Raw genomic sequence first — 11,699 nt, forward strand, 5'->3', positions numbered from 1 at the left:
ACATGGGAAATAAGAATTCTAGAGCTTAAAGATATCATAGAAATAGTTATCATAGAAACTATGTTGTTATCATAGAAATAGAATAGATGTAAATCAAAATAAGAAAATAAAATAGGTCTGGGGATTTAGCTCAGTGGTTCCGCCACCTTCCTCACAAGCACAAGGACCCAAGTTCGATCCCTGGTACCAAAAAAAAAAAAAAAAAGAACATAAACTCTATCTTTTTTCTGCGTTTCTACCTAATTTTGAAATTCACTTTAATTGTGCTTTTCTAAAGGAAACACAGGCAGCTTCCTTTACTGAATTCGGGGAAGCTCAGGGTCCAAATCAATGTTTCCACGGCATCCCATCCACCCCTGCAACACACTTATCACCATCTTCCATCATTCGTGGTCTCTTCTATGTCTTTACCAGGTGTTCTTCGCCAGTGGGGAAAATGTGTTTTATTTGTATATATTTGGCATCATGCATTAAGCCTGACAAATAGTAGAAACTCAGTGAGTTTTTTTTTTAAAGAAAAAAATTCAAAACCACTGTGGAAATCAGTATGGAGATACCTCAAAGAACTAGCATTGGAAGTCTCATTTGACCCAGCTATTCCCCTGCTGGGTATCTTCCCCGAAGAATTAAAAGAATCATACCACAGTGATATATGTGTGCCCATGTTCATAGCAGCACAGTTTGTAATAGCTAAAACTTGGAAACAGCCCAAATGCCCATCAACTGAAGACTGGATCAAGAAAATGTGGGGGTTTTTTATAAAATGGAGTACAACTCAGCCATAAAAAATGAGAAATTAGAGACATTTATAGCTAAGTGGATGCACATTGAGGCAATACTCTTAAGTGAAATAAATAGGACACTCATGTGTAAATACCGAATACTTTCTCTAGTGTGAGAAACAAAAAGTGTAAATAAGGACTAAAAGGTACAATAGATAATGTGAAATAGGAAGAAAAGGGGCAAAGGCAAGGGGGAAGTGGGAGGGGAAGGGGAAAGGAAAGAAGGGAATGGAATTAATATGAGAAAATGAAAAAATGGAAACAAAGTCTTTGTAAATAGGGAAGGGTACAGGGGTTGAAGGGAGGGCAGGGGAAGGGGGAAAAAATAAGAACCAAGAGAGTATGCAAAGGTGCATATCTCCAATGATGAATGTCATTATGTTGTACACCTAAAATGTACCAATAAAAGGAGATACAAAAAAAAAAAAAGAGCAATAGTAGGAACACCTACCTCCTGCAGTATGTTGAAAACTGTGATAGTGTATGTTAAAATGCCTGGCACTGCTAATGATTCCAAAGTCTGCTATGACAGTGGCTGTGCCTGGCTGTGGTCAGGGAATGGGATTAGAGGCAAGCTGACTTTCAACCCCAGCTCTCCTACTTAGTTTTTGAGCTGTGTGATTTTGAGGTCACTTATCCAGTCGATGCTTCTTTTTACTCATTCATAAAGAAGGTAATAATAGTACCCTGTTCATAGGCTGTTAACAACGCTAAGGGCACAGATACAGGTACAATCGTTTAACCAATTCCTGTCACATAAGTGTTCAATAAACATAGACAGCTCCTGCTGGTATTGACTGCCCCAGGCCTCTGTCTGACCAGGCTTCCTAAGGCAGCAGCACTGGCTGAGCCCCAGAGGGATGGCACCCACATGAAAAGGGGAAAAAAAAAAAGAAAAAAATTCAAAATGAGTGAAATCAGTCACCGGAGAAATCTAGAATGTTATCACCAATATAAACAGCATATAATATGAGCTGAGTTCAAGCAAGTAATCAGTTTCTCTTCCTGTGAATTTCTTTCAAAGGAAGGAATCTCTCTCAATCCAAAGTTGGTATACTTTGACCCCTTCTGTCCTAAACTCCTATGCTTTTTCCTCATATAAGATTGTTTTCTGCCTTGAGAAGCTAACTCAAGTGTGGGAATGAATGAAAATATTCAATTACCCAAATATTTATCTCTATGGAGGCATTCAGTGTTTAAAGGAATACGCACCCCCCAGCATAGGAATTCTTGTACCTGGCCTCGTCTGTCTTACAATCTAGAGGAAAAGCAAACACAGACACAGGAACAGGTGCACCCCCAGATGAATTGCAGCCTCTGAGCAAGTGGGAGGTGTTTATGAAGCCCGTGACAGAGGAGTCTTGCTCAGATTGGAAAGTTTTTTATGTTTTGTTTTGTTTTTGGTAGTGGGGATCGAACTTGGGTCCTTAAGCTTGCGCAGCAGGCGGCGAAACCACTAAGCTAAATCCCAGGCCTTGGAAAGTTTTTTTTAAAAAGCAGCAGCACTGAAGGTAATATCTGGAGTCGGAATAACATCAGCCAGGTTATTGGGGTGCGCATGTGGTGCTTGTGTTCTGGACAGCAAAAGAGCTGCAGGCAGAGAAGCAACAAGCAGCACAGGGCCTGGAGGTCCTGAAGTTGTTACTCGGTGGACAGGAATGTGCCTGAGATGGGCTGGTGAGTCACACAGGCCAGCAGGTCAGGCGAGGTGTTAAGACTTCCTTCCGGTCTCATCAGATCTGTGTGCGTGACAGGGGAGGTCCAGGGAATGATTGCCAGGGCTTCTCTGGGGAGTGCAGAGGTTGGGGACAGATGAGGACACTGCCGTGCAGGAAAGGCACCTGAGCTGCAGCAGGGTCAGTGAGGATGGAGAGGCCAGGGTGGAGTCAGGGACAAGGACAGGCTCATGACTTTCCCTTGGCCAGTGAGACACATTACTGGCTTTTAATGATAAGGGAGGAAAGACATGCTCGGTATGGTGTTGAGAGAAAGCTCGAGTGCACATGAGGACCCCGGACCAAGACCCCAGGAGTCTATTAAAGCCACTGAGCGATGAAGTCGCAGAGAAGAAAGCTGAGTCAGAGAATGCCAAATGAAATGTACAAATGCTACTTTTTCTACTTCTATGCTTCAGAATATAGATGTTTTTATGACCCATACATTCCAGGGAAAAACATCTCATGGTTTTCATATGAAGTGTAATTTTTCACTGGAAAGTGATTATTAGCAAATTATTCAAGAGCCATAGACCTCATATCATACAACTGATAAGGAATAGGGATAGAAAAAGGGGTCAACTGAGTCAACATACTTTCACCCGCCTTGGGCAAGCCCATCTCTAACTCTGGGATCCACGTCCCGCCCCACAGAGTCCCTGCAAGCATGACTTCCGGCAGGCCTGCTGCAGGGGCCCCAGGAAGTCTGAGATTTGTCAGGGCCGCCTATATCTTTTTATTTTTTATGTATGTGCCCTATGCTTTGCTCTGAAGATGCTTTTCAACCCTCAAACACATGCTTTTATTTATCTTTGGAACATCATAATGTGCTGAAATACAAGTTTCTCCATTTGGTGAAAGAAAAATTCTGCAAGACAGACAGCTAATCATCAAAACAAAAAACTCTTCACTTTGCAGCCGGAGATTTAGCTCAGTGGTTCCACCACCTACTCCCAAGCCCAAGGTGTGGAGTTGGATCCCTGGTACCAAAAAAACAAAAAAAACAAAAAAAACAAAAAAACTCTTCACTCTGCATCTGCTCTTCATAGCATCAAGCTTTTCTGATGAGATTAGTTATTACTGAAACCAGGAAAGGTGCAAATCAAAAAACGTTAAGAAAAATATAGGCTTCCCTGAGTTTAAAGACAACATTAATTACAAAGCCTGGAATAGTGCTGGTGGCGAAAAGAAGTTAAATCACAGATTTAAATTGCTGGAGGCTGAAATTACTATTCTGACCCACAAACTGTTTAAGGAACCAAAGTTTAATATTTGTTCAGGGGGTGGGGAAAGGCTTGCATTTTTATAAATGCCTTCCTTGGGAAATGCTAACAATCAGGTGTGGCCCTCATCTGCTAAAACTCCTTGAGAATTACAATCAGGCCTAGAGGAGTCCGATGACTGGAAACATCATCAGAGCCCATATTAAGATCCTTAACTTTATCTCAAGGACCCTGCTCTTCAGCAGAATAGCCAGGTGCTGAGATGCAGAGTTTCTGGATTGACTGCCAAAAATTCTTAACAGAAATTCAGATTTAAGATATCTGCCAATCTATTACATAATGAAAGCTGGGTATAAATCAGAATCATTGTGATTTCTCAAAACATACTTGTTTCATATTGGTAGCCATTATGCACACAGGATGGAAAAACCAAAGGCCAAGCTGGGTATGGTGCTGCACTTCTGCAATCCCAGGACTTTGGGTTTGATCCCCAGAATCTACCAGAAGGGGGGGTGGGGCGCTGAAAGATTTGGCCAAGGTACCAAGAGCACTAAGCAACCACTGCTCATGAGGGTTAAAGCTTTCTGGCAGGACTGGCTGTACTGCTATTGCATTTACTAATTTTACCCAGCACATTTGTATGGTAACAGAAAAACCTCACAGGTTAAGAAAACACAAAAATGTTATTACAGTCTAAATGTTACTTGAGTTTGAATGTTACTTTTGCTGTCTTATTACTGAGTGCACTTTCAAAGGCTGAAGTAACCAGGGCAGGTTTTCTTAATCTTTTGCAGGGTCAGGAATTCCTTTGGAAATCTCACATATACTGGACACAGGGCATCTTCAGATTGTATAATTAATGTCAGGGCTCTCCTTTGGGCTCTCTGGGACATTTACCATGTAAGGTGTAAGGACAGTGAGTACCTTCACATGCAGGAGGAAGTTTCACCACTCACACGTACATACTTTCCTCCCCCGGAGACTGGACTCTCCCCACTCCCTCTCAGAACTGGCTCAGTGACCCCAAAATCTTCACTTCCTACACTGGTGAAGCTTTATTAAGCTACAAGACTCCTTAACCATGTGAAAGTCTACGGGACAGAAGCAATTTGAAAACACACATCCCTGATTCTTTTGATTCATAAACTTGAATCGGGAGGTAATGAAAGTTCTAGGTTATGAAAAAGCTCGGCCCTTGTCCTATTTGCTTTGAAGGAAACCATCAAATTATCCTCAATAGTTTAATCATACTTTGTCAGACTGCCACATGACACTGCAGTTTCTCTATGGGACAGGTTGTATTTTACGTCACTCACTTCTCTAGCATTGGCAGAGCAAAGCACCTAAGAGAAGGCCATTTCCATTTCCTTCTAGTTCTAAGAGCCTAGGATTTCAAGAAGGGGTATTGTAAAGCACAGAACCTGGTATAATCTGCCAAGTGAATCCTTTTTTCTTAATGTTATAATTTAAACATTGCTTCTTTGTTATCAGCTTTAGAAGAACATTAGTTATTTCATCCATTGCTACACAAATATTTTTTCTCATATAATTATAATGAGTTACACTTTTTATTACATTAATGAAATACATTAGAGAAACATTTAATTTTGGAAAACACAAACTATAGCTTTTCTGCTAAACCTCCATAATCTAACAGCAGAAGTGCCGTATATATTACAAAATATATTTTGTAGGACCTATTTTAGGAAAAGAATTTGTCTTCAATGTAAATATTTTGAAAAAACTAGTTCATTTAAATATAAATAAGTAGGCTTTTTTTTTTAGTGTGGGGGGGGATCAAACTCGGGTCCTTGCACTTGTGAGGCAGGCGGCGGAACCACTGAGCTAAATCCCCGGCCCTACAACACACTTATTGATTTGTACATGATTCATTTTATTTAGTTAAATAGTGAAATAAATTCTACAATCTCATTATTGTTGGTGGCATTTTTTCCCACTACACAAAAACGTGGTCTCCATTTATTTCTCGTTTACAGTAATTAAATATTCTTTTGGTAGCCTTGTCTCAGTCACCCAGACGTTTATAAACACTGCTAGTGCAAATGTGAAAAAGAGTGGCAGTGTGTTAAGCTTTGAAGAACATAATGCAGTGAACTAGCCAGAGCAATGTCCTGACAGCTTTAATTTCTACCCTTTCCCAAAACATGAGTGACCAGACAATCATCTACTAACCATCCTGTTCCTGTTTCTGGCACATTCTTATTACCAAAAAAACAAAAGCAGTGGGTAGAGGAGAGTACCATTTTAGAAAAGACAAAGGATGTGGAGTTCTGAAATTCCCCTAGAGCAGCAATGGAGAACCTGTGGCATGTGTGCCACAGCCAGCTGTTGGTTATCACTGAAAGCTCCAAAAGGTTCGCCATCACCACCCTAGCTTAACTACTCAGGGACGAACAACGGACCTCCCAGCCCGAGCCCTGAGCTAGGGGTGGACATGGCCACCAGCTTCCAACTGGTCAAACGGTTATCTAAAAACCCAGCTAGTATTGGGTCCATAGACAGGAAACTGTCATTGGCTTAGCCGGATAAGCCCTCTCGATTTCAATAGGGCTAATATATGAATTTACCAATAGTATCTTTCAAGTATGAAACTGAACTAAGTACAATAACTGATAATACTTGCAACTATTGATTTAAATTTCAAATTATTCCCTAAATGTTTGTGATATAAAAACCTCCTTGAGGAAAAATAAAAACACATTAAATAGAAATTAAAACATTATCTATAATGGAAATTAATTTTATTTTTTATTTTTATTTATTTCTTCATTTATTTTTTTGGTACCAGGGATTGAACTTGGGACCTTGCGCTTTCAAGGCAGGCGGCAGAACCACTGAGCCAAATCCCCGCCCCAATGGAAATTAATTTTAAATCGTAATGTTTCTGCGAGACACAGAACCTTGCTGTGGAGAACTCTGACACTGCTGACGCATTATACTGTGCAGGTGGCTGGGTCACCTGGCACAACTGGCGAGTTAGTGATGATGGGAAGCGATGGCCATTTATTTCCTCGACACTCTGCCCTGCCTGAAATGGCACCTGGAATTACACACTCATTTTATGCCTGAGAGTCAGCTTTTATATTCACGGCTTTAACCCACAAGTATTTAAGAACGAGCCCAGCCGTTATGATAGGGACAATCATAAAAGAAAAAGAATTTAAAAGGCACAGAAATCTGGTATGTCTTGAATATGTGGATTATGCTCACACAGAGGCCAATTAAAAAGGCATCTCCAGGCAAACAGAAGCTGTTTACTTAAGCTTGTATTTCACTACCACACATAAACACAATAGGATTCACAGTGCTAGCATCTTCCAGGTAACTATTTGAAAGCACACCCTTTACCAATTGCAGGTAGAAAATGTTGCATCCTTTTCCCAGCTAAAGCAGGTTAGATAAAAAGAAATTAAGAATCATGACAACTGAGCCAAGTAAATGATGACAACAATCCTGCAGCTAACCTCGGAAGACAGAACTTTGAATGGGAGTCAAGTTCAATATTTACATACTTGGGGGAAGAGTTTTATTTCAGAAAAATATTTGGTACAGTGTCTGTTCAGTCACATTAAGAACATTGTAAAACCACCACTAAAACAAACCAGGCTCAAATGCAACACAATGCCATGTGTTGTTTCCAACCTGTAATCAACACCAAGAAAGAGCTCCCCTTGGTTATGAAAATCCTAGAAAGAAATCATAATTACCCACTCTGGGAATATGGCCTGTAGAACATGAGTACTTTTAAAAAGAACAGCCAGTTTCCACTCCCACTTTTCCTATGGATTTTCAGATTCCTTGACTGAAAAAAGTAAATGTTTGCAGTACCTAATGATCACATGTACATAACACAACTTAATTCTTTTTGTCCCCTTCCACTCCCTTCCCTCCCCCTCTATCTCTTGGTCATCTGCATTTTCTAAAATAGCAAGTTTAAAAATATATATATCCCTGAAATACACTGAAAGTTTTTCATACCACAAAAATAAAATATACTCAGGGCCAGAGATTTAGCTCAGTGGTTCTGGCACCTGCCTCGCAAGCACAAGTTCCCAAGTTTGATCCCCAGTACCAAAAAACCAAAACAAAACAAAAAAATAAAATATCCTCCTCAAGACTTTCTCTGCATGCAGAAGTTGTCTCTAAAGACCCACAGGGGACCTGTGTCTGGGCTTCACGTGGAGGACTTAACTGTAGCTCATGTCAAGGACCATAGGAGGGAATATGGTACGACTGTCTTGATGACCACCAGCCCCTGGAAGTCATCCTTCTCCAGCCCCCAACTATTCCTTCCTAGTAGATTTCTCCACAGATGGAGAAATTAGAGCTCCTGCAACCACTGGCGAAAACAACACATCTGACAGATTTTAACCTCAGCCTCTCTCTCTTTTCCCTAATCTGGGAAAGCACTGCTTTTGTAAGTCAATGAGGAAATGCAAACATACTCTTCTTATATATATTTTTTTTTTGGTACCGGGGATGGAACTCAGGTCCTTGAGCTTTGGAGGCAGGTGGCAGAACCACTGAGCTAAATCCCTGGCCCATACGTACTCTTTTTAAATTCCAATTTTTAAAAAGTTTTATATTCAAGGATTTGGAACCTCAATTTCTTATTTCTCAGCAATATTGAGACATAAACTTTTAGACGCAGAGCACAACCCAGGTCGATTTCTCTACTACACATCTGCATGCTTAAGTCTTGAACCAGGCCCTGAATGTGTCTTAGTTTTCTAAACTGTTCCTAAGAAAAGTCCTACCATGTTCTCAGGACATTTCCCAAGAACCAGAAGCACCAGACACGGGCAAAGGAGAAACTCAGACTCTACATCAGCTATTTGAAGGTGTAATACACTAATGCCCTCCTGGGTCATAAGAGGTAAAGGACATTCCTGACAAAGCCCAGTAGGTAGGCTCAAGTTTCATTATCAATTAGCTCTCTGCAGATAGCACAAGATAATATGGAAACTACCTAATAGTAAAGATCCGACATTTACATACTTTATACCTACACTCGAATCTTTCTCCATAACACTTCTTTATCTTTATACACCTTCTGCTCAATTCCCAAGATGTTTAACAGCAAACAGTCCACAGGTAAAACGTTCACTGATCCCTGGCACGGTGCTTCACTCATTCATTCTCGGTGTCCACACCTACAGAGTGCTCCTCAACAGAAAAACCGAAGTGAACAAAACCAAGTCCTAGAGCTTTGTGCTAGCAAGAGACAGAGGGTTAAGACGCGCTGAGGACAGAAAGGGCAGGGAGCAGTCTAAGTGAGGGCAGAGGCGGAAGAATTTGCAGGTCGCCATCTGTTACACCTATCGGGAGAGGCTTCTTGGGTACAGAGATACTGAGGCGCCCGAGGAATCCCGGGAGAGGAAAGAGCTCCCGAGTTCCCTTGGAAACCAAGACACAGGGACCAGGGTGGCGGGGAGCTGGGGTCACAGCTGCTGAAGGTGGGAAGGGCGTCCAAGAATGCAGCCCTCTGGGCCTCGTTCAGCACCTGAGCAGCCATCAGGAGGGAGATGGACCGGAAGCCCAGGAGGACGGAGCTGAAATGACCCTACTAAATGGCTGTTGGACGACTAGCTGTGTGGGAGGACAGACAGTACTGACCAAGTCTGGAACAAGAAAACCAGTTCTGTGTAGAGACCGCAGCGCGTTCCGAGAACCGGTCAGCATCCTTTTCAGCACACTCCACACAAATAACAGAAAGCAATTATTTTAATCTCCCTGCTACGCATAAAGGTTTCAGATCAACGCAGTCACCCACAACTCTCATCACAACACACATAGGTCGTGGTGGTCAAAACCCACTTAACGACTGTTCGGGAAAGACGAATGCAAACCAAAAGGCCCATCAACACGCGCCCAGATTTGTTCCTTGGCTAATGTGTGAGATCCCCTCTCGCAGGGCGGACTCGATCGCAGGCTCCCCGCAATTTCCAGCAGCTACCGCGCCCACCCACGCCCGCTGCCCTCGCCTCCAAGTGTCCAGAGCTGGGCAGGGCGAGCAGGCACCCTGCCCGTCTCGCGGGACCCGGGGCCACGCCGGGGCACCCTAATCGGTTTAAGGGGGTGTGGGGCGCGTGCTCCAAGCGCGGGCTGAAGGAAATGAAGTCACCGCAGCCGCGTCGCGAACCGCAGCTGGCGCGGGTCTGCTCCCAGGGTGAGCGGGGACGCGTCCCACACAGCGTTACGGGCGGGGCTTAAAGCAGAAATAGTGTCCTCATCGGAGGCCCTGGAAAATCGATCGCTTTTTTCCTCCCAAAAAGCAGGCAGCCAGGCAGCGGCCCCGAAACGCAGAAGGGGCTCCGGGAGTGGGGCGGCTCGCCAGCCCGGGACCCCACCCGATGCAGAGCCGGCCTGGCCGGGCCTCCCTCGCCTCTGCCCTTCCCCACGACCAAGCCCCGGCTCCCGGTACCGAGGCCCCGCCCCAAACCGCCGGAAACCGCTCCCGGGTACGGGGAGAGCGGGGAAGAACTAAGGAATCCCGATTCCTCCTCCCGAGCCAAATTTAAACCCAGCCGCCAGCAGAAGCGGTGAACGGGCTGCGGGGTCGAAGGGGAAGTGGCTGGGCCTGGGAGAAAGGAGTGGAGAGGGCCCGGGCGGGGTGTGCGTGAATGTGCGCGCGTGAGTGCTCGCGTGTGTTAGTGAGTGCAGGTGAGTATGCGGGTGAGTGCGCGCGTGTGCGCAGTCGTTCCCAGGCCTGCGAGACCGTTCGGGTAGCAGGAAAGGCGGAAGACTGGTCCATCCCCGTCCAGCCGGCGCCCACCCGCCCCGACCCTCGCCCTGGGGCGCAGACCCGGCTCGGCGCGAGGCGCCGGGAGCGGCGGGGACCGAGGAGCCGGCGGGGCACGGGGATCGGGCGGGACGAGGCCGGCGCGCACCTACCTGGCCCTGGCGGGGTGGCGGACGCCCCGGGCGACCCCGGCCGCTCGGCCTCGGCCTCCGCGCGCTGCTTCTGCTGCTGCTGCCGGATGAGGCTGAGGTCGGAGCGGCCGAACTCGGCGGCCGCACCCGCGGCCGCGGGGAGCAGCGGCGCCCGCAGCAGCGCCAGGACCAGGCCGAGCCGCAGGGCGCAGGGCGCGCGCGCGCCGGGCCTCGCCATGGCCGAGCGCCGCAGGGCTGCGCGGCATATTGCGGGCCGGGCTCCCGGCCGCGCCGTGCGCCTCGCCCTCGCTCCGCGCCGGGAGGGGGAGGCCGAGGCGGGAGGGTGCATCCGCGCTCACGTGACGCGCCGGGCGGGCGGGGCGAGCAGTCCCCGTGCCCAGCTCCCCGCGAGGACGCCGAGCGGGAGGGGGTCGCGGCGCGGGGCGGAGGCCCAGACTGAAGAAGGGCCGGAATCCCCGCTGGGGCTGGGACCTGAGAGCCTGATGTCCGTAAGAGGCGGCGGGAAAATCTGCAATAAAATTCCCCCCGCCTGACCCTAAAGTGGAAAAGAAAGTCGTACATTAGTTACCCACGTACAACACCCGCCACTTCCCCCCGGGCCTTCACACCGAGCTATATCCCCAACCCTTTTATCATGAACTCATTCATTCATTCATCCATTCATTTTCTTACAAGGTTTTGCTAAATTGTCAAGGCGGGGCCGCCTGCTACGCAAGCTCAAGGACCCGAGTTCAATCCCCGGTACCAAAAAAATAAAAACTAAAAATAATAATAATAAAAAAAAATTGTCAAGGCCGTCCTCAGACTTGCGATGCTCCTGCCTCAGCCTTCCAAAGTGCTGGGATCACAGGCGTGTGCCACCGCGCGCAACTCATATAATGAGGTGACATCAACGCATCCAAAAGCCAGAGATCCAACCAAATAGGTTGTGTTGCATCACAGCCATCATTGCTTAACTAGAACTTAGATTGAGGCTTTTCAGATTTTGAACAAATTTCCTTTTTCTGCCTGAGTGGGTATTCCTTGTTGCATCATAAAACAGGCACAAGTATATTTTTCCTAAT

At 45.8% G+C, this 11,699-nt stretch overlaps 1 protein-coding gene across 1 annotated transcript in view; it reads right to left on the reverse strand.

The window, feature by feature from the left end:
• Fam171b (family with sequence similarity 171 member B) overlaps window positions 1-10,867 on the reverse strand; it is a 69,932-nt gene extending 59,065 nt beyond the window's left edge. The window contains exon 1 of the mRNA XM_087209636.1: window positions 10,636-10,867. Coding sequence (XP_087065762.1) covers window positions 10,636-10,852 — 217 coding nt within the window. The 5' untranslated portion in view covers window positions 10,853-10,867. The remainder of the gene's footprint in view (window positions 1-10,635) is intronic.
• Window positions 10,868-11,699: the final 832 nt, after the last annotated feature.

This window comes from Heterocephalus glaber, unplaced genomic scaffold, assembly GCF_053883595.1.
Source record: "Heterocephalus glaber isolate CG9 unplaced genomic scaffold, H.glaber_assembly_v1.0 deba00001058, whole genome shotgun sequence".
Classification (NCBI taxonomy): domain Eukaryota; kingdom Metazoa; phylum Chordata; class Mammalia; order Rodentia; family Bathyergidae; genus Heterocephalus; species Heterocephalus glaber.